The sequence below is a fragment of the Anabrus simplex genome, chromosome 6 (assembly GCF_040414725.1).
Source record: "Anabrus simplex isolate iqAnaSimp1 chromosome 6, ASM4041472v1, whole genome shotgun sequence".
NCBI lineage: Eukaryota > Metazoa > Arthropoda > Insecta > Orthoptera > Tettigoniidae > Anabrus > Anabrus simplex.
The window spans coordinates 176,886,394-176,914,244 of NC_090270.1; the positions used below are offsets into that span (position 1 = coordinate 176,886,394).

Below are 27,851 nucleotides of genomic sequence, written 5' to 3' on the forward strand. Positions count from 1 at the left end.
CTGAAATATTTATAGTTGATGCAATTTAATAGGTATTCCATGTTCATAAGATTCCTTCAAATGCACCGAATGGGCAATTGAAATCAAAGGGAGTTTGTTACCATTATGTAATAAAACAAAACAGCTTTCAAACTTACTTTGGAGGAATCTGTGAAGAGTCGCCATTCATCCGAGTACAAATTACTCCAAGAGATGGCATTATACCATCTACATCAGGGCCTCTCAAACGCCCAAAATCTTGGGTGCAAATCGAGGCGCAGAGACTCCATGCACTGTGCATCGGTCCAACTCGGCTCAACTCAGCTAGACTCAGATGGTGTAGTGTGTTGAAGGTGACGAAGCGTTCGGTGATAGACGGCTTGTTTATCAGTGAAATAGATAAGTGCAAGACAACAACGTAATAATGAAGCAACCTATTTTGAAGAAAGGAAAGACTTCCGAAAGTCCATTTCAATCGAACTGGGAACTTTCATGATTTTTCTCAGTTGCGATGATAAAGCCAAATGCTTAACCAGTGGGACAATAATTATGTTATGATCAAAAATATCTGTTTTTCAATACAAAGACTTTGTTCAAATTCTGTGAGAATTTCTCGAAGGAAGATTTTCCTAAGTTGCATTGAAAAACAGCGAAGATTATTTCTATCTTTTGACTTGTACAAAAACTTGATTGCATGTGAGTATTTCTGATTGTGATTTAAAGAGCACTCTCAAAATTGCTGTCAGCCGATCCCTTGTTCCAGACATTACTGGTGTAACTGCAAAGAAATAGGAAAAGAAGAGGTAGAGAAGATAAACTGTATACTCAAACCAAACTGAAAGAAGAGTTTTTAACACCGGTAATATTGTTCCATACAACAAAGTGTCTTCACTCACCGCACATAAACATTTCGCAGTGAGGGGAGAATCAGCGGGGAATGTGAAGAAGGCGGAGACAGGCCGAACGGGTGAGACAGATGTAGGAAAAGAGGAGTGGGGGGTTTTGCACTCTGGTCAACCTAATGAAGTCGTCTCCTCCACCTTGCGGCGTGCAGTGCACTGGCGCATGCACTCTGAGAGGCCCTGATCTACATCATTGCAATATATGAAGCATGTTTTGGTTGAAAAATACTGAATATACTTATTTTCACAATGTTGAAATATGCTAACTCTTGTCTCCTTGCCCAATGCATTCAATTGCTGTAATCTTGATCCCAGCAGCTCAGCTTGACTTTTGGATAGATTAAGAATAAGTGGCACATCGGGATTAACAGGTGCTAAATTTATTCTTGGAATAAAATAATTCTTCCTGAAGCTGAGTCCATCAGAATTTCTGCACGTACGATATTTTTGTCTTGCTTTAGGACAGTCAGTCTCATTCCGTTGCACAAACCAGCTTTATTAACTTCATTAACGTCGAACTGTAAGGAGTCAATGCTAAAGTACATTATTTGGTCACCTATCAAACTATTCAGAACCTGTTGACATTTGTTCATTACAAGTAGCTGATCTGCTGCTGAAAGAGCAGAATGGGAAGTCATGGTTGCCTTGTCCCATTTATAATTAGCCTGTCTGATTTCTCTGTATCATCTGATATTCTTAAGTTACACATACAGGTCTAAGAATTTAGAGTCATATCTCTTTCTCTTGGGCATTATTGGCTGAGTTTTAATTAATTTTGTCAGGTGAACACCAAATATGTCACCAGAGATCTTTTACATGCCGACATTGTCATGGTGATGAACATAGGGACAAGAGTCAGGAACAACCTAAATATAAAATCTTTCTTTCCTGGCAACAAAGCATCAGTGTTTAAACTATCATAAATATTAATGTTGAAGCCATCATGATCAACACATATACAGTGTGTGACATAATCAATGTTTTTGAAATTTCTTCTAATAATCTGTATGTGTGGACATATAGCCAGTTAAACTAAGCCTAGAGCTCCAAGCTCCACTGAAGAGAATTGATGCAAGTGTAATGGACTAGTACAAAACTTGGAAACAATTCTCCAAGCCCGTGGGTAAATAGTGAAAATATCGAGTGTTATTATTATTATTATTATGACTTTTGAGGTGTGGCTATGAAGTTGTTTACGTCTATTATTATTATTTATGTAGTTATGTACAAAATTTATTTGGTATAAATTGTGGTCGAACATTTATTATTTGTGTGTTGTATGATCTGTCTTGTGTAACAAAACATGTGAGGTTATGTCACGATACATCTGCTGTATATATATATTAATAAGAGTTTATTTAATGTAAGAACACATAATTAATAGTATATAATTTATTATTACCTGTAAATATGATGTATATATAAAATGTAATGTTGTGCAACACACGGTAATAGAACAACTCATCATTGTCAACATTCTATTCATTTGTAAATAGGTTATTGGAGACTTGAGAAAATTGTAGAAAACATGTTGTGTCATACTTTCCTAGAAGCCTGGCCAGGCAAGGTATATACAGAGACGGTGCAGAGTTGTTAACGGCAGTTGTTCTTAGTGAAAGTCGTTAGTCAAGTCTGTGAACTCATGTTGTGATTTTGTGGTGTTGGTAATTGGTTGACATGCTAATGTAGCAATCAAGTGTTTGGCAAGATGATGTTTCATTTTGTGTGTGTGTGTGTGTGTGTGTGTGCGTGCGTGCGTGTGTGTGTGTAAAGAAAATAATGTACACAATTGACAGCATCCTGTCTGTATGTCTTTGTGATTACAATTACACCAAATTTGTCACCAGAGATCTTTTACATGCCAACATAGTCATGGTGATGACAAATCGAGATGGTGTCTACGACCCAGACTAAAACACACAGAAAACAAATATATTAAATAATGAATTATTGTCATTTGTTAATATTGCTCTCGGTAATATCAACACATAAAAGCGAGGATTAGGACTAGGTTCAATCTGATGCCAGTAGATGATGTTAATGTTGCTACTTGCCCCAAAATGACCACCTCACTGCACTGAATGAGAAGCATTAACGATTGTCTTTTATCAGTTATCCCTTTCGATACACAAAAACTTCAGAGCAGATACTAGGACTTGGTTCGGTCTTATGCCAATAGATGACATGAATGCTATTATGTACAGCAAAATCACAATTTCATCTGGTGCTTATTGATGGAGATAATGTGTTTTCATATGCCATAATGGAAAAAAAATTAATTTACTTTAGTGAAAATATTTTTCACAAAAGAGTTTGAGTATGATGCTCATCACTGTAATCTATATTTTGTATCAGTTTGCCTCTCAAAGTTTCCATTTTCTCAATATCTCTGTGGAAGGTGACACAAGTCGGGATGCACGTAGTTCGTATTCATGCTGATAGATATAGCTGCGTACGTCATCACAGTGAATATGAGAGGATCACTTCGCTGAAAGAAATATTTTTCTTTTAGAAAGTACAGAAATTGTGATCGTGAGAGGTTCATTGTTACATTTCCTATACAAGAAGAAAACAATCTAAAACTGGTAGGTACTAATTTCAGCTGTTGAAACTTTCTTGTTTTCTAGATATTGCTGTGAATAACAGACACAATAGGGATTTTATATATCATCATCAACTTCATTTCCCGTTTCCAGCTTCCCGGGTTGGGTTGTGAATCAAGGACCTCCATTGTTGCCCGTCTCTCCATCACTCTTCTCCTTTTTTAAGTACATCTTCTGGTTTTCCTCCCCTCTTCTCTATGCACTCCCACACTGAATCTGTCCATCTCTTTTGGGGCCTTCCTCTTGGTCTCTTTACTGTTAACTTCTCTGAAAAAACATTTTTTGGCACTCTCTCTTCTCCATTACTAAAAGTGACCTTTGAATTATTTGATCAACTCTTATATTATACATAGTCATGTCTTTATGTAGACCTTGTCCATGACTGTAAATGAATTCTTTATGAAATAATATAAACTGTTATCAGTCACAAGTTTCATTAAATTATTTATTCCACAACGCGTTTCAGAGACTTTGCTCCATTTTGTCATGTGGTAAATGAAATGGTGTATGGCTTTTAGTGCCCAGAGTGTCCGAGGACATGTTCAGCTCGCCAGGTGCAGGTCTTTCGATTTGACTCCCGTAGGCGACATGCATGTCGTGATGATGAAATTATGATGAAGATGACACATACACCGAGCCAGCGAAATTAACCAGTGGTGGTTAAAATTTCCAGCCCTGAACCCGGGGCCCCTGTGACCAAGGACCAGCACACTAACCATTTAGCAATGGAGATGGACTTTCAGGTGGTGAAATGGTGATATATAATTGTTGTTCTTGATACACAATTGTTTTCAAAAGAATATCAATAATAATGTTATTGGTTTTATCCCCCACTAATAAAGAATATTATACTATTGCTTTTAAGAGTAGGAGCTATGTACATTATGAATTTATTACATCTATGGTGGGTTAACTATAGGTGTGTGTTGTCTGATGAGTATAATTTGCGCCTCATCAGCTTCTCAACCATAAACAACCTGGATCACATTCTACCACACTCAGTCAATGCACCAGAGATTTGACATAAGATTTCAGGAACACCTGACAGTACTTTGGCAACAAAAGCATGAAAAATCAGCTGTGCTGGACAATTACATAACACAGGATATGAAGAGAATCAAATATACAGAATTCTCTCACTATTTTATGAACTCATCCAAAAGGGATAAAAGTGAACATTTTTGGAACTCTAGAAATTTGCAGTCATCAATTAACAGATCCACAACACATGCTCAATGATAAAAATGAAAATGAATATTTAAAAACAATATTTAGCAGCAACAGTAGATTTCTGAGAAGACATACTCCTACAGTTTAACCAACATAATATGCAATAGTATAATATCCTTTGAAAACAATAGCATATCAAGTAAAGCAACAGTTATGAATCACCATTTCACCACCTGACCATGGAGCAAAGTATCTGAAATGTATAGTGGAGTAAATAATAAAACTGGTGTGACTGATAACAGTTTATATTATTTCATAAAGAACTATTCAGAATACCAGCACTTCATATTTTATGATACAGTACTAATATTTAATTTGAAATACTGGTACTTTGATTCATTAAAAAACCTGAAAAAAGAAAATGAAACTGTCTCTGCTGACATGCTGCCAAGAGCCTACTCCCATTTATTCAGTGAGCTCTATTTCCAACTATTGTTTGATTTGTTTAGTACTCATAGAATATAAACTTCATGGTTTTGATCTGTAAACCAAGTTTAAAACATCTAATGTAAACATTGCATAATATAGTATTGAAAAGGTGGACCATTAAAACATAAGTTTAAATATTATTGTTTAGTACAGCATATTAAGAAAGGGGGATGAAACCTGATGTTAACATATTGCCTAGGCATATTTCATTATAATTATTCATTCTTTGAGTAAGTATAGTGAGCATTTGAAATTAATCCAAAACCTTTATGGCAAGTAAGAAGATGCATAGAAAATGATGAACATATTTCTGTTTGAAATGTTAAAGTTATTTGTCTTCACTCAGTATGTACCTGTTTATAAACAAGCTGCATAATAATATTTCAGCTCATAACAGTCCTTCTAATTCTACCAAGAATATTCCATTCTGAAACCTACACATCACCTAAATTTTACCTAAAGAGATTTGCAATAGTTAAGACGATGTGCAGGTGAATAACAGCAATAGTTACCTAGGAAAGCAACATTCACAGCTTTTGGACTTGGAGGGCATTGAATTGCCACTTTTGTCACTAGTCCCAGTGTACCCTCTGACCCTATAAAAAGATGTTTCAAATGGAAGCCAGTGTTATCCTTCTTGAGAGTGCTAAGGCAATCAATAACTTCTCCATCAGCCTTTACCTGCAACAAAACATTACCAATAATGTTACTACAGAAGCAATTATGTCAACCTGCAGCTGTCTCACAATTGTACCTAAGCCAGAAATAGACAGTACAAGAATAATTTTGTCAGTCCTTTGTATCAGTAACAAGGGCAAATATTTTGTACTGAATCTGTTATACAAGAATGGCAGCTCAGAAAAGTTGGCCCGATAGATGATTGGCATAATTAACTGAATCCAGGCCTAGAGATAATAAGCTCAATATTAGTCTGTAACTGAGATATGGGCCAAGAGGAAAGAAAGGAACTGTTCATGGTACTTCCTGTTAAACTAAGGTCAGAAAGTAATTTGCAGGCTAGTGGGAAGGAAACAAAACTTTTAGAATGGAGATGTTACAAACAGAACAAGTTAGTACTAAGTAAATACCGGTACATTTCTTTCTTCTTTTTATACTACACTAGCAAGATAACAGTGCTTTGCTAAGGTTTTAAATTGAAAGTTATTTTTCAAAGTTTTACATTTTGGAGAGTCTTCTGTCAACTGAGCTTGTAAAATACACCTCACTTCACACATCAAACGGTTTTGGGGGAACGATTATTTATTTTATTTTCTAACATGCAATTGAAACCCGTACAGAAGAATTGAAATGTTTTCAAACCCTATCTTATTTAACATCTAAGATGTAAAAGCGATCAACCTGTGAAATTTAGATGTACGTCGAACAATAATGGGGGATAAATGTTTTTTAAGTGGTGATTGTTTTAAAAATATTTTTTAACATCTAGGACATTTTACCCTTCATGTAAAATTTTAAGATCGTACCTGAAACGGTTTCAGAAGAATGGATATTGTGTTTCTGACAGTCAACCACCATCTAAATCCTTTAGAGGAAAAATATTTTGAAGTACTGTATATGATATTTAACATGTGGGACATAAACCAAGAACCTTCTTATAAAATTACAATGCTGCTAAAGATAGATATACATACGACATATGATATAACCACATTCTATTCATCGATGTTTCACATCTTCTGAAGGACTACATTTTCACGTGAAAAACAAACATAACCTGTCAAATACCCGAAAAAAACTTGTCTCAAAGCAGCTTCAACCAACATCTGTTTGCAATGGTTATATCAGATAATATTTTAGAACAATCAACGTAATGAGGATAACATCACAATATTCGCCTTTTCTCTTAGCCAATCTTTTAATGTCGGAATATAAACAAGATTCACCCTCAAGTTTTCAACCATTTTAGTTTATTGAAAACTTACATTGACAACTGCCCCAGCAAATATATGCTGACTTTTATAACGAACAGGATCCACTTCAGTACCAGACACGTGCCATTTTTAGAACTTTATATTGACACAAACTTTCTTTTAGACAAGATTTTAAATGTTTACAATAATTTTAGCATGTGTGTACATGTTATGCCTCAACAGCATATTTTATAACCACTATTCTGTAAAGTTAACATCATAATAAATCACAGTTCAATTTTTACAAATTATAAAGTGTCATTGTCCTATAAACAGTGTTTGTTTTAAGATTAAATTAATATGGCTGATGATTCCCAACAAGAAGAGCGAAACATGTCCCATAATATTTAGATTTTCTGTGTCTAATTGACCACATAGTGTGGTATTGATTGTATTGAATAGGTGGAAAAATAAATGTAAGTTACTCCATTTGTAAAAATAAGTGAAATTACAAATTTGTACCTCAAACAGTTTTGGAGGGATGAATAGTTTCATTTGCTGAGATAAACCCATTTAACACCTTAGGGGTGGAATGTTTAAAAGTATTTCGTATTTCACACCTAGAATTTAAAATATATACCACTATTTGGAATTTTGTCTTTGTACGTTAAATAGTTTTGGAGGAAGGAATGAATATACAGTATCTGTTTTTGGATCTTAACACTCATTTAACTCTCTGAGGGGTTGAATTTGTTTCAAACTTTCTGTTACTTAACACCTAGGATACGATTTGAAGTTTTAACTTTGTAATTCAAACGGTTTCATAGGTGAATATTTTTGTCATCATTCCTCATCCCCCCAGTCAAAACCCCAAGGGGTGTTGTGTTTGAAGACCACTTCTTATTTAAAATATAAGACATAGAGGGCAACACCTATCTCTGATACATTCGAGATGAAACCTCCTTGATTATTTAGGCCTATTATATGTATTAAGCTTGGGGAAAGTAATTAGTAATTTGAGAGGTTTAAATCTTGAAATATTAGACATTCAATATCCACAAGAATTCGTAGGTACCATTAATGGTATACAGTTCCAAAACAATGTTCCTCCAGTTGCGTATCAAGTTGAAGATTATTTCTGTTTAACCCCTGAGTTTTCTAAATAACTTTTTTTGGCAATAAATAAAAGGAGTCGGAAATTCAGTACCTTGGCTGTTGCGGAGACTTAGTTTTACAACTTTAACAACTTCTACATGATCCCGATCCTTAAAGTGAAATATTTTGAATTATATCAAATTTGACATCTACAACATCCAAAGTTCTTGTAAAATTTCAAATTCATATAACAAACGGTTTGGAGGGATGAATAATATTGTCATAAGTCATCACTCCCAGCCAAAACCTCTTAGAGGTGTATCGTTTTAAGACCTTTTCTTATTTAAAATCTAAAACATATAGGAGCAACCATCATGAGAAATTTTAAGTTCATAAGTCAAACACTTTCAGAGATACGAATATTTTTTTCAGGCCTCTCCCTCTCGGTTAAAACGCCTTAGTGGTGTATTATTTTAAGACCACTTTTTATTTAAAATCTGAGACATACAGGACAACCATCATGTGAAATTTCAATCTCGTATGTCAAATGGTTTGAGAGAAATTAATACACAGTTTTAAAAAAATTAGGGGAACATGTTTTGTAACATCTGGCATGTGAATGTTAATTTGGTAGATGGGTTTCCAATAGTCGTACAGAATATGCTGAGACCATAGCTACTCAGAGTATGTCAAATCGAAGTTTTACTCCATCTGTAGGCATTAAAATGTCAGGTGACCCCTCAAAACAAAGTGAATAGCAGTGTGCCCATGTGTTGTTGTGAGGTACACAGAGTAGTGCGGTCATTTGAACATGTACGTCAACCAGCAGATCCCATGAGACATCTTAACGAGGTTCAATTTGCAAAGGCCATCACTTTGATCCAGGAAGGATGGACTTTTCGTCGTGTTGCTGTCTCTCCGTCAGTTATTCACCGCTTGTAGAATCACTACAATGAGACAGGTAAGTTCACGAGAAGGGTTGGACAAGGTCGTGGACGCATGACAACCCCACAGGATGACCGATATCTGACCATCTGTACGTTGCGGCGTTGTTCAGCAACTGCCAGAGAACTGCAACCAGACCTCGGGAGGGTCACTGGAGTTACGGTGTCTGACTAGAACAGGTTAAGAGAAGTGTCCTTATGACCTAGACATCCTGTTCGAGTGCCCCGTTTAACTAACGCAGCAACATTGCACAGCTCGTCTTCTGTTTGCCCGTACCCACGTCAACTGGCATCTTCGCCAATGGTGTCCTGTGTTGTTCACACACGAGTCCAGATTTCCCCTGACACAGCGTCATAGACATCAATGTGTATGGAGACGCCGTGGTGAGCACTACATGCCAAATGTTGTCCAGGAATGCAACCGATTCGGACAAGGTTCTGTGATGGTGTGGGGTGGCATCAGTATTGATGGCCGTATGGATGTCGTCGTCTGTGGTAATCTTACCGCTCCGGGGTACATCGAGCAGATGCCGCTAAAGCATAATTTGGTTGCTGCATGCGGTGTTGGCCCTGAATTCGTACTCCTGCTCGACAATGCCAGGGCTCATGTAGCGTGCATCAACAGAGCTGTCTTGCGAGAACTGGACATCCAAGAGATGGAATGGCCAGCAGTGAGTCCCGACCGTAATCCAATCGAGCATGTGTGGGGATAGGCTTGACAGAAGTGTTCGTGGGCGTCCTGTTTCACCACAGAATCTCCAAGACCTCGAACAGGCCCTCATTGAAGAATGGGACATGATACCGCAACGTGACCTCCGTTGATTTATACAGAGTATGCTACGTAGTTTCCAAACAGTGATAAATGCTGGTAGAGTACATACACCATACTGAAGCTCTCCAGCTGTGATAAAAATTCACCCTGGAGGACTGTTATCACTTTGTTTTCGCCCCTATTTGGACATTTTCCTTTGTGTTCAGAAAATGAACACAAATCCATCGATGATCTTCTGTATATTTCAACGGTAAAGATAAAAGGTTTATTTGGTACTACTACCTGGGTGTGAGGTATTGTTTTGTGGAGCATGGCATACATTCAGAAACATGTTACCCTAATTTTTTTTAACTGTGTATTTATGTCTTCAGCTACCCCCCACCCCCAGTCAAACACCCTTAGTGGTGTACTGATTTAAGACCACTTCTTATTTAAAATCTATTACATTGAGTAGCAAACATCACATGAAATTTCAGCCTCATATGCCAGTCGAATTCAGAGATATGAATATTTGTATTCTTAGGCCTGACCCCCATAGTCAAAACCCCTTAGGGGTATATGATATTAAACCACTTTTGATTTAAATTCTAAGACATATAGGAGCAACCATAATGTGAAATTTCAAACTTGTATGCCAAATGGTTTGAGAGAAATGAATATTTATGATGTCAAGACCTCACCCCCTAGCCAACTCCCCACCACCACCAATTTTCATGTCTGTAATATCTTCAGATTTTTATATGTAAGTATCCTCATAAAAAAGACAACCTCTTTTCATACACCCCCCCCTCCCACTCCCTTATGCCCCCTAAAAGGATTTTTACAAAACAAAAAAATATGTGTTTCTTAAAAAATAAAGTAGATTCCAAATACCAATTTTGATGCCTCTAAACTGTCAAGTTTCTGAGATAAAGATATACTCATTTAAACAATTCACCCCCTTAGCAATGGAATATCCAAAAATCCTCTCTTAATGAGCACCTACACTGTAATACAAATGTATCCTCAAAATTTCATTTCTTTCTGTCTTAGTATATTTGGCTCGGGGATGATGAATCAGTCAGTCAGTCAGGACATGTTATTTTATTTGTTTACATGGAATATTTGTTTTGTGTTTTGAACTGAACTACCCTTGCATATGCTAACTCAGCACAGAATCATGTGACTAATTGCTGCAGTATTCGCTTTTGTGGTAGAGTTCAAACCTTGTGGTGAGACTGCAAAATGTAATTTAAACATTATGCTCATCATTGAGTACAATTGCAATTAACAAACACAAAGGCAGTCAGTCACGTTTAAAAAGAAGAAAGAAATACATTTATTCACTAATGAATCACCAGCAATCATGGGTTCCTTATGCCAAAATCCCTGAACCAACTATGAAAGTTCATTGGTAGAGTTCATTTCCACCCTGTACAACACTCAATCTTGATAATGAGACTTCCAATTTAAACCTTTCAACAGGCTCGTTTTTCTGTTGCAATTATGACTCTCTATCTGCAAAATAATTCCTTTTCCCCAGAAGAGCGTGATTTTCAAAAGGGCTTAGTTTCTGAGTTACGCAACTGTCAAATATGATCTTAAAGCAATCCTGTGGGGTTATCTGCAAGAATGCCCAGCTCCTTAACTAAATGGTTAGCATGCTGGCTTTTGATCAAAGGAGTTCCAAGTTCAATTCCCGGCCGCGTTGAGGACTTTAACCTTAATTGGTTAATTCATCTAGCTCAGGAACTGGGTGTTTTTGATGTCTTCATCATTAGATATCATCTTAGGTAGGGCCCCATCCTCACGACATATAGGTCGCCTACAGGCCATCTACTAGGAAAAGACATGCACCAGGCCTCTCCAGAGACCATACACCATTAAATTATCTGCAGGAATTATGTCATACTGTACTCTGTTGACCACAAAATATAAATTTTATGTTTTGCGTATTGTTATAGTGATTTTAAAGAATATTAGTATACTCTGTTGACATACTCATATTCCTTGTGTAATGTGTATTCTGACAGGCTACACAATTCACTCACAGAGAGTTGCTAGAAAACATTGTTCCATTCATCTAGGATATTTATATATAAAGATCCCTGTGACCGGGTGAGAGTTGGTCGTGCGGTTAGGGGTACACAGCTGTGAGCTCGCATTCCAGGAGATAGCGGGTTCGAACCCCACTGTCGGCAGCCCTGAAAATGGTTTTCCGTGGTTTCCCATTTCCACACCAGGCAAATGCTCGGGCTGTACCTTAGTTATGGCCACAGCCGCTTTCTTCCCATTCCTAGGCCTTTCCTGTCCCCCATCGTCGCCATAGGACCTATCTGTGTCGGTGCGACGTAAAGCAAATAGCAAAAAAAATTAAGATCCCTGTATACTTTAAGTTAAACAGCTATTTTACCATATGATATCCTGTCTGAACACAAAACTGGATGAACTGTACAGTTAATTGTGCAATTTTTTAAACTGTGCAGTACACTGAGTTAATCACACAGTTTCCTCAGTTAGCCATGGTAATACCAAGATTCTAATATCCCAGCCAACACGAAGAGATGCAACCCTTAACTTTATAGAGGCTTATTGTGTTTTGCCTGAACTGCAGGACACAGTGGCTCGGCATTACTCAAACAGAGGTAAAAAAACGAAGCAGATTACGATATGCTTGTTGAGAAATTAGATGCCACCAGTGAAAGTGTTGCGATAAAATAATAACCTGTGTTAGTGAAATACTCAAAACAATCAAGTATTTCACCAGTCCTGACAGTCTATACAGCTCTTCACTTTGGTGTTTAAATGAACCAATCTTCCTTATCAACAAAAAAACTCCCAACAAGTAAACAACAACTTACTGCATTTTCCTAGTTAGCCACAGAAGACCACCTGATTCAGGGCTGCAGTTGCAACATTTTTTCAGGGTATACTCCAAAGTTAGGCCGTGACTAATCCCGATTTTCAGATCACCACTGTTCCTAAAATTAGTTAATGGCACTTCATATATAAAACAGAATAATAATGTTATTGTTTTAACGTCCCACTAACTACTTTTAACAGTTTCCGGAAGCGCCGAGGTGCCAAAATTTAGTCCTGCAGGTATTCTTTTACGTGCCAGTAAATCTACTGACACGAGGCACCTTCAAATACCACCAGACTGAGCCAGGAACAAACCTGCCAAGTTGGGGTCAGAAGGCCAGCGCCTAAATTGGATGAGCCACTCATCCTGGCCGTATACAACTGGTTTCCTGTAATATAATGACTTACTCTTCGAAGTAGGTATCACTATCTTCATTTTCAGATTTACTTTTTTGATTCAAGCTACCCATTTCCAAATAATGATCCATCTTTCTTGTTGCTGAACAGTGTGTTGTTTGCTTTCGTTCTCAAAGAAACTGTTAGAAACATGTAAGACTCTACAGGACAGTGTTGAAAACTCATGAAATAATTTCCATTCTGATGGAAAGATGAGAGATCAACCCATAGCCACAAAACTGATCAATATACCAATGTTATGTTATATACTGCATATTTGCTAAATATTCAAACCTATGCAATAACAATACCACCCTATACGGTAGGTAGCTGCTTTTTTTTAGACACTACATTATAAAATACGCCAGTAAAATTTATTGGTAAAATAACAATATTAGTAGCAGTAGGTATAAATCGATCAATCGGACATGCTTGATACCTTGAAATGTAAAGTCATGGCGAGTTAAATTGTGTTTGTACCATCTGTAATGAATGATAGCCATCTATAACTGTAACAACCACGCTGGGGGTAGGTTGCTATTAGCAACTTGCTCGATAGGCTATTTCGATGGAACACGCCCGAAAGCAAACATCAGTTCATATATTATTCAACAAATGGCGAGAAAAATCTTATACACATATTACAACTTCCATTTTAGTTATGAGCACAATGCTTAAGTAGGAATGTTAAAACTCAGTGACAGAATAGCAAAATTAAATTAAATCAATAAAGAAAAGCAGAAAGTACATCCAAAAAATCAGGAGGCATACTCTACTGAATGAAGTTAAGCAGAAGGCATACGGCATATACCCACATATATCCTCGTTGCATGTACCAAATACGCATGCACGGTGGAGAGATTTCTGCCAAGACATTTTGCAATAGCGCGGAAGGAAAGTCCACCTTCACGTTGCCCTCTTATTCGACCTGACTACACAAACAGAGGCATGGAACTGAGAGGAAAACACCTGGGCAAAGTGAAGGAAAACCTGTATAACAGGTGCAGATCTTCAGTTCTGTTAGTAGTTCAGTTTGTTGCTTAGTTCTTCTAAATGAAAAGCTGCACAGTTTAGCTGATAATTGTACTGGGGCCTTTATAACATATCAGTGTCTCAGTTTTATTGGTTGACACTAAGTTGATAGGTAACTCAAGAAATTAAACATTTCTAGACCCATGTTGATATATTTGTGTTTTTTTCCTCCCACCAAATCAACACGTAAGAATTAAAACTTTGTAAGTCAGATTTTTTCTAAAATTTAGATATTTGTACCAAAGTTTAAAAACCTTGTATGTGAAGCTATTCAATGACGGAAAATAGAAAAACTGAGTTATACTAAATAGTACCTGGAGGGAAGTATAATGGGCAGAATTTAGTGTGAAATATTCATTGGCTATTGATTATTTAACATTTTAGATTTAGTTGTCAGTAATAATGCTTATTTAATATTTTAAAAAAACTAATGAAAAATAAAGTTATGAAATCATCTGTTGCAGTCACCTGAATTAAGTAATATTTTCAAGTAAAAATTAAATTTCCATCTTTCATGCAATGTGAGTTACATTAAAGTCTCTGATAAATGTATTGAAATGTAACAACCACCTCGTAACTCTTTACTACCAAAGCATAGCGAATAGAAAGAGGAAGTGAGAGCACTTCTCCTCGCTTCCCATTACAGCAATGGAGAAACTAGTGGCTACAGTGCAGAGATTCGTCACTGCAGCACAACGATCAGTTTGGGTGAACAGATGGCAAAGTTTCACTTTGTTACTTTGTTAGTTTTAACAACTATTCCAATGAATAGATATAGTTTTTAAGCTGACCAACTATGTAATTATCCAGTCTCATTTCATTAACCCATTAACTCCCACATTGTTTTAACATCATTTTAATTTAATTTAATTTGATTTCAAGTAGTCTTTAAGAGGATCAATGTACTTGCAAATAACGTGTTCAGAAACTTTTTTTTTTTTGCTAGGGGCTTTACGTCGCACCGACACAGATAGGTCTTATGGCGACGATGGGATAGGAAAGGCCTAGGAGTTGGAAGGAAGCGGCCGTGGCCTTAATTAAGGTACAGCCCCAGCATTTGCCTGGTGTGAGTTCAGAAACTTAGCGATTCACCTAAGCTTAACAACAGCTGAAGATGTTTCCAAGTGAGAACGAAATATGTACTGTTTACAAATAATAATTTGCTAAAAAAGCAAATAAAAAGTATCAAAAGGTGGAAGGTTTTCAATTACCTATTGTAACTATTTGTGATTAGAATTTGATACGGAAAATGAAGCTGATTACTTGCAAAAATAAGTGGTATGTTCCGAGTTGTCAGCGGAGAGATGGCGTGGAATGACATTAGTAGACGAATAAGTTTGAGTGGCGTTTATAAAAGTAGGAAAAAAAATCACAATATGAAGATAAAGTTGGAATTCAAGAGGACAAACTGGGGCAAATATTCATTTATAGGAAGGGGAGTTAGGGATTGGAATAACTTACAAAGGGAGATGTTTAATAAATTTCCAATTTCTTTGAAATCATGTAGGGAAAGTCTAGGAAAACAACAGATAGGGAATCTGCCACCTGGGCGACTGCCCTAAATGCAGATCAGTATTGATTGATTGATATTGAAAATTGTAATTCATTACGTACAGTACAAAAATATTTTTTAGTTTATTGGCCTAATTCTTTATTGTATCCGGTCAAAATACATAAACTGCAATGAACATAAATAACTTATTTCTTACAACATAAATTGGAAATGATGTGGATTTCTGCCCCTTTCTTTAATTAATTATTTTCTGGCTCCATTTCAAGCTCTGATTGAGAGTGACTGGGAGAACTTCATTCAACCTTTACGTCCTGTATCATAACCACAACGTCACTGTGTCTGAATAACATACGCTCATCGCCTGCCTGCCGGCCCACTTACAGTGTTGTGTGCCCGCGGGACGAAATGCCCAGCATGAGCACCTCTGATATAGACTAATAAAGTTCTATGTATACTATAGTGCCATCCCTCCATTTTGTCATACTCTTGGTCCAAATGTAGTAGTAGTAGTAGTAGTTGTCTTCGTCTTCTTGTATGGAACTCTTATGCTAGAGATAGATTTTTGAATTAAACTGCATTTTAAAGAGCACAAGATTGCTTTTCAAAAAATTGAAATCTTCAGGGTTTTTTTTTTTTTTTTTTCTAATACTGATTGTATAATTCTAAATAATGAGTCTTCCATGAATTGCACACCTTTTAGGTGGAAAAACTCAGAGAAAACATTCCATAACAAATGGAAATTTTTTGTTCTTTTCTAAATTTTTAAAACCAGAACACAACATTAAACATATGCAGTAACATAAAATATAACACCATACGTGTTAGCTCAGTACAGCTCCACATTTGTTTAAATCAGTACCTTACTATTCTTACAATTACCATCTTCGAGTTGGATATTTGTGATAGGGAAGAACTGTCACAACTGGTAGAGAGTACAGTACAACAACACAATAGCTCTGTAATAGTTAATGATTGAAGTTGACCTTATCTTTAGTTTGGAAATATGACACAGATCTTTAGTACAATTTATATGGTAAGGTTATACAGAAAACACATGTACTTTAGCCTTAAATTATTGCTTGCTTCTATAGGAGGAACTTACAGCCTCTACTCCCAGCACACTGCCATGAAGACTGCCATACCGCAACAGCCGTATACCACCAGCATTAGTGGACACATTGCCACCTATGTGACAGCTCCCTTTAGCTCCAAGATCCAATGGCATAATGTATCCTCGCTCCGAGAGGTAAGTCTCTAGAGCTTCCAATATGCAGCCGGCCTGGCACACCAGTACTCCTGGTAATAACATTAGGCTAGATAAAGAACATTCACAGAAATTACGTAGGCAAAAAATAGGAAACTAGGGATATGGAATAAATAACTATCATTAAGTGGCTTGAAAGATTAATCTTGCTGTCAGTACTGTGATGTACTTCTAGACACAAATGACAATAAGAATTTTTATTCAGAAAATTCATTAGGTTTAAATACCCTTTCATTTGACTCCTCTTGTCCAAACAGAAAAGCCATAACATCACAAGTTATATGCTGAAAGACATAAAAGGCATCACCGTGTAGTAATAGAAACAGTCAAAAGAATATCCCCTTCTTATACAGCATTGAAGCCTGTAAGATATACATGTGCTTACTGGGAGAAAAAAAAGCATCATTGCATACATTTTCGTTCCATTACATATCAGTCTGCCAAACACACTGCAATATACATACCAGCCGACCCTGTGAGTGACATTTGGCACACCATTACAGGGAATGTAGTGTAGGAATGTATACGTTCATGAAGTATTTGCGCACTACTACAGTACAATGCATTTAAGGTTCCATTTTCCTTTACACATTAGGATAGAAAAATGAGCACAATGAACATTGTTCTGATGGACTGCATATCCATGCGTGGCCAGGAGGTGTGACCAGTCCTAAGGAGGATAATAGATCAGAAGAGCATTGTGGAATACGAGGTATTGCTCATGCAGAGTCGAAAGGCAAAATAATGACTGAAATGACATACCCACGTAACATAAGTTATGTAATGAAAGTAAATGTTGCAAACATGTCCTGAGGTATTGACAAGTATTAAAGGCTAAGTTTTGTACATAGTATCCTGTGATATCTATCTATACATATATAATACAGAATGTCTGTCTGTATGTCCATCTGTTCCTTATAGAAATCCATACCGTTCCACCAATCTGAGGACCCTAAGGACCCTATGGGTAACCAACATCTACAAGAAATTTTAACATCCCTCTCCATTCCCTATATTTAGGTCCTTTGGCACATTAACATGGGCTAACATAACCGTTTTGGAGATATTGGCATCACATACCCCGCTCTAGGAATTGGATTAAGAAATGACCAGCTGTAACCACAGCAATGTCAGCTCAGGGATTCTGCAGTAGAATACAGTACAGCCCTGGTGTTCGAAGTAGGCACGAGCGTAAATGTAGGCTAGGCCAAGGAGAGATTCTGCTACACATGACCGTCTTCAAAAAAAAGCACTCTGGAGGTAAACCACCCCTAGCAGTTGTGGTCGGGAGAGTGTGGCATATAAAAATAATCAAAATTAGTGTTGAATCCATAGGTTTCGGGGTCGCTAGATGAATAATGACACTCCAGATGTTGTTTAAGTCCAAATTCACCTGCAGTGGCATGGGGGGTGAGAAGGGGTGAAAAAGAAAATATCCAAAATAACCAAGATTATGGATGAATGTATGTTCCAGCATACCTTTCAAACAAACATATTGCACACATGGCTTACTATCTGAAAAAATGACTGTGGAGGCAGGACTTCCCTAACACCGTGACACTTAGGATACCATTCAAGTCATAGTTCAGGCCCTGTCGGAATGGAGGTTGAGAAGGGGTGAAAAAGAATGTCCAAAATGACCAAGATTATGGCTGTGTGTGTTATATACCAGCATAGCTGTCAACTAAAATTGGTGCACACATGACTTACTATACTATCTAGAAAATAATTATGTGGGATAAGACACCGCTAGCAGAGGGGATGATACTAAAAATAATCAAAAACGACTAATATTTCTATCGAATCCATAGTTCTGGGGGTTGCTTAGATGAATACTGACACTATGGATGCCTTTGAGTTGCCATTGGCATGGGGGTGGGGGTAAGAAGGTGTGATAAAAAATGTCCCAGATTATGTATATATGTTCCAGAACAGCTCTCAACCAAACTCTGTACAGATATGAGTTACTATCTAGAAAGATACTGAAGGGGCAAACACCCCTGGGGGGAAGGGGGTGATATGTAAAATAATAACAGCCGATATTAGTTTAAAGATAAAAATTTCATGATGGTCCATATTGAACTGTATCACAATTAAATTGAAATAACAAATAACGTAGTTCAACCTATCCAATACAAATAAATAAGAAATGTAGAGTTACATTTCTATTTAATTACAAGCGGAACCGGTACCGGTTTCGACCCCAATCTGGGTCATCATCAGCCGAATAAAATGCAAAAACAATGCATAGATAAATAAGAAATTAAAGAATGAGTCTTTCACAAAAACTGTTGAAGAGGCAAAATAAGATGATGGGGATTGGCACTGGGCGATTTGAAATCGTGAAAACTAGAAGTAGTAGGAGGTCAGTCACTTGTATGAATTAAGGCGCGATCTTCTGAATAGTAGCACAACACACGCAAAGTTTGGCACTGTCTCCAAATGTTTACGAGAAGAGGTCAGGCACAAAGTCATAACATAATTTAATGAATATGAAGTCCAAAATAGTGTAGAAACCGAAGACGAGTCACTTGATTGAAGCGAATTGCTAGCTCCTGAAGATCAGCGCAACACAATCAATGTCCGGCACTGTGCTTTCAAATGCCGATGGAACTCGGTGAATAGCTTGATGATCCAGTCCGTAATTGTTTCGGTTGCGAAAATGTGTGTGTGTGTGTGTGTGTGTGTGTGTGTGTGTAAAATACAATTTAATATAATTGAAGTATGTAACTAGGATCTTGTAGATTCTTTAGAACAGTTGACGTAAAAAACAATTGCGAAGAGAAAAATGGTGAAAAGCGCAATACCGGAAACAAATGAAAAACGTATATGCACAGTGCGCTACTTCTTGAAGATAAGAATTCAGGTCGTAATTGAGGTAGTCCAAGGCAGCGCAAGGCAAGAATTTAAATTTTTCCTTAAGGAGCACGTTTGGTAGCACCATATTTTAATACAAAACGTTATATTTATTTACTTCTTGAACATGAGTAGTTACGTGATATTTAAAGGAAAATAATTTTAATTTGCTAATCACTTATTTTAAAGTTTTTCAGCACATAAAAATAAATATTTTTCACATTTTTCCGCTCTCTAGTTATAACTTATTTTTATTATTTGTTTGAAAGGATCAACTACTTCCCAGACAATTTGAGCTGCCACAAGGAAATACTTTAAGGCAAAACTAAATAATGTCAAGCTAAAAGGTAAAATTATACACACAACAATATTTCTAAATTTACAAGAGTTTATAATCAACAGCCACAATAAATTAAGAAAACTTAAGAAAACCACTTTAAACAGGTAATGAAAATGAAAACCTACAACCTGTTTTCCAGTCATTGACCGGGTCAGGGATGGAATGAATGAAGCAGATATAGGCTATTAGTACGATGGGGTCGCCACTCCCAAAGTGATTTTTTGTTAATGACTGATAGATGCTATGAAATGAGAATGGAGAGTGTTGCTGGAATGAAAGATGACAGGGAAAACCGGAGTACCCGGAGAAAACCTGTCCCGCCTCTGCTTTGTCCAGCACAAATCTCACATGGAACGACCGGGATTTGAACCACGGTATCCAGCGGTGAGAGGCCGACGCGCTGCTGTCTGAGTCACGGAGGCTCTTTAAACAGGTAATACAAATTCTAAAAGTAAAAGGTGTGAAAGAGAAAATTATCCAAATTGTAGATGTATGTATGAGCAGTATCTTCCAGGACAGCTCTCAACCAAACTTCGTACAAAAACAAATTCCTATCTCAAAAAGATACTGGAGGAGTAAGACAACCTTCTAGCAAACTTAGGGGATTGAATGATGTACAAGAATAATCTAAAACTACCAATATTACCATCAAATCCATAGTTTCTGTAGTCACTGAGTTGTATTGTGGTGCTCCAGATGCCATGTAAATACCAGTTTGGCTGCATAGGCATGGCAAAAAGTGGTGATGAAGAAAATGTCCAAACTTACCGAGATTAGTTTAATTAACGAGAAACAAAATAATCTGTAAGTCTTGAAATTAAAAACATTACAATAACTTTTAAACTACATAATAGTTCTTAATTATTCAACGTCACAATAACGAAAAATACAAAAATTTGCTTCAAACAAAATTAACAGGTAATAAAATACCTAAAAGTAAACAATCAATAAAATGCCCAGGCAACACCGGCTAATATAACTAGTAGGTTAATAAAAACAAAGTTTGACATGGTACTTCCGTACATTATTATTAGGTGTTTATTAAAAACGTGCACCACCATTAATGCCAAATTTATGGTATTTTGATTCCCTGCCATAACAGAGCGGATCTTTATAGCTCGACTTTAGAATCCTTAGACATTGAAGAAGTTTTTCAATAATTGATTTATGTAATTGTTTATCTATCATACTCTGAACATCAATATTTTTTTAATTTCATTTTTTTGCTAGTGGCTGTCAGTCTTACGGCGACGATGGGATAGGAAAGGCCTAGGAGTTGGAAGGAAGCAGCCATGGCCTTAATTAAGGAAATGGGGAAACCACGGAAAATCATCTTCAGGGCTGCCGACAGTGGGATTCGAACCCACTATCTCCCGGATGCAATCTCACAGCCGAGCGCCTTTAACCGCACGGCCAACTCAGCCGGTAATTTCATTTTTGTCTTGTGCACTAAAGGAAGGAGGACACTTACAGGAAATGCTGTTACACATTTCTTCTTCCTGATACCCCTTGCTTGTCCACGCTCCTTCCCTACAGTGTTGTCATGCAATGCACTACTGTACTCCTTGCCAATAGCGCGCAGTCCTCAGTCGCACACTCATGTCTGCAATCTGTTCACTATTAAGGGTTGTGATAATTTCTGTATACCTGATGCATTTTCCGTGGGAATTTTCAGAGATAATATTAACATTTCACCACTAACATTTTCTTACAAATTCAGGTCACTACACCATAGAGCATAAGAGATATGAAGCAGTTACCACTAGTAATTAACCAAACGGTTTAGGAAAAGATGGACGACAGATCCTCTCGTACATTTTTGAGCATATTATGACCATAAATTTTCCGTAACATATTTTCAGACACCCTGTTTAATATGTAGTGTATAATGTTCAATTATTTCTTTCTTGTAATGACCTGCCTTATTATGGTAGGTGGTTGGTGTTAGAGCACTACTATCATAGTTAAATTACGTACATATGAAGCATAAAGCACTACTTACTGTATTTCTGGAATGAACATGTTTTTTGAGGACTAAAATTGCTGTAAATTTGCAGAGGAAATGCCATGGAAAGAATCTTAGAATTTGCAATGGTGATAGCAATTCATGTAAATTCTAATTTTTAAGTTGAGAGGAAACAAGGACTGGTAAATGATAAAGCAGCAAAGGACTTGAACACCAGCACAGTTTCATTTCAGTTCACTCTTGCTATTGTAATTCCACTTCCGTTGGTTCTCAAAAGCAATAATTTTTAGCAACTGAAGAATATTGGGTGCTGTTCTTGGAGTCAAAATGTGGGAAACCTTGTTCAAATAAAATGGAAGTAAGTGTGAACTTACCTGTCTTGTTTTACATAAAGTAAACTAGCAATTCAACTATTTTATTTCAACACCATAAAAATGCTAATTGACTTTCAGGTTTAAGTAGGCCTGTTTAAAAAAATTTAAATTCTAAATTACCAAGTACAAATGAAGTTAACTAAAGCAGCGGTAAAGGCAATGGTAAACAGATTTCCTGTCAAAAAAAAAAGTGGGGTGTTTTTCTTCAAAATAGAACACCACCTCCCTTGAAAGGTACAAGACAGACAGACATAATTATATAAATCTTTATTATAGTAGTCTGCAAGACTCTGTGATTTCACTAAACTAACTAACTAACTCACTCTGTGGCCTCATTTAGTTCTATACCTCATATCTTAAATTATTAGAAACTGAGTTTAACCATCATAATTTTGGTCTCGCTCTACTCCTCTTGTCATCCATGACTGAGTCCATTATTTTCCTAAGTAACCTATCCTCCTCCATTTGCCTCACATGACCCCACCACCAAAGCTGGGTTATGCGTACAGCCTCATCAGTTGAGTTAATTCCTGAGTTAGCCTTTATCTCATTCCAATCCATACATTGTTCCCATCTGTTTGTAAATTATTAAAGATATCCTGTGTCAACTCAGCTTTCACTCCCGTTAAGCAAAGTTGGTATGAAAACAGACCTATGTAAAGATTGTTTGTTTCATCTTGGAGCTGACTTCTTTCTTACAGAATACTCTTGATCGGAACTGCGAGCTCACTGCATTAGCTTGGCCACACCTTCATTCAATAACACTTACTATACTACCATCCTGCGAGAATAGGTAAGGTAAGGGTTATTCTGCCCGAAGGCAGGTCCGAACCTCCGCAGAGGTGTTCCTGAGCCGGAGTTTACGTGCGGTAGGGTGGCCAGTTCCTTTCCACTCCTCCATTCCCTTACCCCCACCAACAGCGCGTGGTAACCCATCCAACTCCTGACCACGCCCAATGTTGCTTAACTTCGGAGATCTCACGGGATCCGGTGTTTCAACACGGCTACGGCGAGAATACACATCCTAAATACCTGAAATGATCTACTTGTTCGAGCTTTGTATTCCCAACCTGGCATTTAATTCTCTTAGGTTTCTTACCTACCGACATCTCTTTAGTCTTGGAAAAGCTAATTTTCATATCTCACTCATTGCACCTATTTTCAAGTTCAAGACTGCAGGTTTTCAGCATAATCTGCCATGAAGACCAAGTTGTCGGCATACTACATTTCCACCTAATTGAATCCTTCCCTGCCACTTTATACCTTTTAGTAGATGATCCATGTATTTTATTTATTTATCATATGGCTATGCCTTTGCTGGCGAGATGTAGTGTTTACAGTGCACTATGTCTTCTGGTATGGGCTATATCAAATTTGTTACTTTCATTGACCTGTCTCAGTCTCATCCTTGGCTTTGACAATATGAAAGTGACTGAGGTATGAATGATGCTAGTAATACCATTCCTTATGCAGCCAGTCCCTGCTATGAATGGTATGAAAATATCGCTCATAGGGTCGGTTGGTGCATGCATTTCAGTGGGCTTGGCAGACTGATATGTAACAGCAACGGCTGGCTCGGTGAGGAAAGCAACGGGAAACTACCTCACTCCTCATTTCCCTAGTACGCCTCTTCAGTAATGCCTAGGCTATTTATGACAGCTGTTGGTGGAGCTGAAGAGGATCAAACCAGCCTTTGGGCTGAATACCCAACATACAACATACATCATATGGCTTTTAGTGCCGGGAATGTCCAAGGACGTGTTGGCTCACTTGGTGCAGGTCTTTCTGTTTGACGGCCATAAGCGACCTGCGTGTCTGGATGTGTCATGATGATGATGATGATGATGATGATAATGATGACGATGATGATGAGGTAGCAGGAGGGTGAAACTCAGTGTTGGCACGTAACCTACTCCTGTTGAATAAAACAAAGGGACTCTGCTCAGAGCTTTACGCCCCCATCCGACGGATGAATCACCATCAACAGCGTCACATGCCCTCACTCCATATGAGCACCACGGAGAGGTTTTGGAATTTAATTCAGGCTTTCGGCACACAGTCTAGTGATTAGAAATTGTATAGCACCACCTCCTCTATCCTGCCAGCCAACATTCTGATGGTGAAAATTTTTTCAACCAGTGGGACTCGGAACCGGCTAACGACAGTGTCAGACCATATAGACTTCAACACCTTAATGATCATGGCCACCAGGTGGGCATGATCCATGTGAACACCAAAGGTGAGTGATTACAACCTTGTCTAATCCCTGTAAGTACCTTGGACCAAGAACTCATTCCACCATCAATTCTCACTGCAGCCCAACTGTAAAATAAATACCTTTGATTGCTTTTAATAATCTCCCATTAATCCCACAGTCCCACAGAATGGCTTACATCTTTTCCCTCAGTACTCTGTCATATGCCTTCTTTAGATCTATGAAACATAAACATAACTAACTATACCTCTCATAGCATTTTTCAATTACCTGACACACACTGAAAATCTGACCTGATCCTGACAGCTCCTCTGCAGTCCGAAACCACACAGTTTTCATCCAGCTTACCCTCAAACACGATCGCATCCTCCCAAAATACCAGTGGAATACCTTGATAGTTGCTGCAATCCTTCCTGTTCCCTTGCTGATAGAGGGGTGCAATTACTACTTTTGTCCAATCACAAGGTACCTCACTAACATTCCATGCTACCAGGTGAGTTGGCCGTGCACGTAGAGGCGCGTGGCTGTGAGCTTGCATCCGGGAGATAGTAGGTTCGAATCCCACTATCGGCAGCCCTGAAAATGGTTTTCCGTGGTTTCCGATTTTCACACCAGGCAAATGCTGGGGCTGTACCTTAATTAAAGCCACGGCCGCTTCCTTCCAACTCCTAGGCCTTTCCTATCCCATCATCGCCATAAGACCTATCTGTATCGGTGCGACGTAAAGCCCCTAGCAAAAAAAAACAAAAAAAAAAAAAACCATTCCATGCTAATCTTAATACTCTATGAAGCCATTTCATCCCTGCCTTCCCATTATATTTCACCATTCACAAGATATATAAAGAATGTTTAAGGATTTTAATTGCATGGTGAATATCTTATTTATTAAGATCATGGCATGATCTTCCAACAGAAACCTTAGCCAAGATTATGCATTGCATTAATAATCCTAATTGGATTTAATTACCAAAGGAATGGAAATGAAAAAAGTGTACCCATTTTTCAATCTCCTGACACTTCAAGATAAGGTGTTACAAGCATATAAATCGTGGACAGGTTCTTGTTTGCATATCAGATAAGTTTTAGACCTGTTATCTCAAGTAGCAACTGGCATCAAGGTTATACTATTCAAGCATCTAATTAGATTCAGCTGGTGGCTTTTATCATTTATATTAATCTTCTGATCCATTTCTGTTATTCTTCTACACACAATTATGCTTATTGTTTATATACTAATTAAAAAGTTTGTTACCGGGCGAGTAGGCTGTGTGGTTAGGGGCGCGCAGCTGTGAGCTCGCATCCGGGAGATAGTGGGTTTGAATCCCACTGTTGGCAGCCCTGAATATGGTTTTCCGTGGTTTCCTATTTTCACACCAGGCAAATGCTGGGACTGTACTTTACTTAAGACCATGACCATTTCCTTCCTATTCCTAGGCCTTTCCTCTCCCATCGTCGTCATAAGACGCCGGTGCGACGTAAAGCAAATAGAAAAACAGAAGTTTGTTCTGATGTATCCCCTGTCCCTGTCTCAAAACCTGTACTAACTTGTGTTAGTTTTATTTAGAAGAAGGGTCTTTTAGCATCTTTACCGTTATTAAATCTGGAACAAAGGCTGTGATATGATTAAGGAGATGTCACCTTACTCTCCAAATAGAATTAGATATAATTTTGTTTTGGTAATAGAAACGTTCAAGAAACTACAGTGTAGAAGCAACAATAATTGAGAGCCTCAAAAGTGAAATGGCACATCCTTAATCAAGACGTAGAATAAAAACACATGCAAGAAAGAGTGCGCACAGAGAGAACAGCCAAGGTTTGAAGTTTGCCATTATAATCTGTATGAACATTGTTACATTTGTCCTGATCAGCATTTTTGGCTTGATTTGTCTTGCTGATGATGATGATGATGCTTGTTGTTTTAAGGGGCCTAACATCGAAGGTCATCGGCCCCTTGATTTGTCTTGACCCACAATTAGGTTAACAATGCATTCAGATTACTTATCTTCCCCAACCCATCTCTCATCACTAAATGCTTTTTGCATTCCTCTTTCACAAGTTATATATTGTATCAATAAGATACTCGATCCATAAAAGAAATTAGGTACTTGTAAATTTATTGTACACTGACATGCCTAATAATGTAGTTGTTACCTCACTATGCCATGAAGCATCAATCAGTGGTGTAATTCTACATGACCAATACCACACCCGTAGTACTGTCATTGCGGAGCATGCTGGCATTGAGATTGATTATTTAAGCACAATTACTTCTGACTAAAAATTTCATTACCGAGCTTGATAGCTGCAGTCTCTTAAGTGCAGCCAGTATCCATTTAGCATCCTACATCCAGTATCCAGTAATTGGGTGATAGTGGGTTCGAGCCCCACTGTCAGCAGCCCTGAAGATGGTTTTCCATGGTTTCCCATTTTCACACCAGGTTAATGCCGGGGCTGTACCTTAATGAAGGCCACGGCCGCTTCCTTTCAATTCCTAGGCCTTTCCTATCCCATCGTCGCCGTAAGACATATCTGTGTTGGTGCGACGTAAAGCAAATAGCGAAAAAAAAAAATTAATTTGATTGGTTTCATACAGTGAAATACTGAAAAATTTATCAGCTAGTTAATGTACAAATTTTTTTAATGTAGATACTCCATACTAAAATAATCATATTCCACTAGGCTGAATGGCTCGGACAGTTGATGAACTGGCCTTCTGACCCCAAACTTAGCAGGTTCGATCCTGGCTTAGTCTGGTGGTATTTGAAGGTGCTCAAATAAGTCAGCCTTGTGTCGGTAGACTCACTGGACTTTCTTTAATGTTGTTATTCTTGTCTTTGTTTAATTAAATTGTTTCAGTTGCTGGTTTTTTGTATGGATGAACTTCAGTGTGTGTCGGCTACCTCTTGTTTACTGACACCTTGTATGAGAGAAAGGCACAGACAATTTGATAACTTACTCTGTTTAAAATGAGAAGGATGGTGCTGGTAGTTTAACATCCTTCAAAATGGTCTGAAAGAAATGCATTACTGTATCAGTAAATTAGAAATCAGTAAATTACTCTCAAATTTATGAACCTCTAAATCCCGATTGACTTTACCACTATTTTATCCTATAAATATAGTAACAAAGGACAAGTGCCTAACCAGTTGTGCCACCTAAATTGTTAGATAAGAAAAGATTGGAGAAATTGCAATTTTGAATGCCATCATGATGTAACTTAATTGAACAC

The 27,851-nt window shown here is 37.6% G+C and overlaps 1 protein-coding gene across 4 annotated transcripts in view; it reads right to left on the reverse strand.

The window, feature by feature from the left end:
* D2hgdh (D-2-hydroxyglutaric acid dehydrogenase) overlaps positions 1–27,851 on the reverse strand; it is a 61,446-nt gene that overhangs the window by 25,329 nt on the left and 8,266 nt on the right. For all 4 annotated transcript variants that reach the window (XM_067150076.2, XM_067150079.2, XM_067150077.2 and 1 more), the window contains exons 4-5: positions 16,710–16,903; positions 5,656–5,824 (exon numbers count right to left, since the gene is read on the reverse strand). In XM_067150076.2, coding sequence (XP_067006177.2) covers positions 5,656–5,824; positions 16,710–16,903 — 363 coding nt within the window. The remainder of the gene's footprint in view (positions 1–5,655; positions 5,825–16,709; positions 16,904–27,851) is intronic.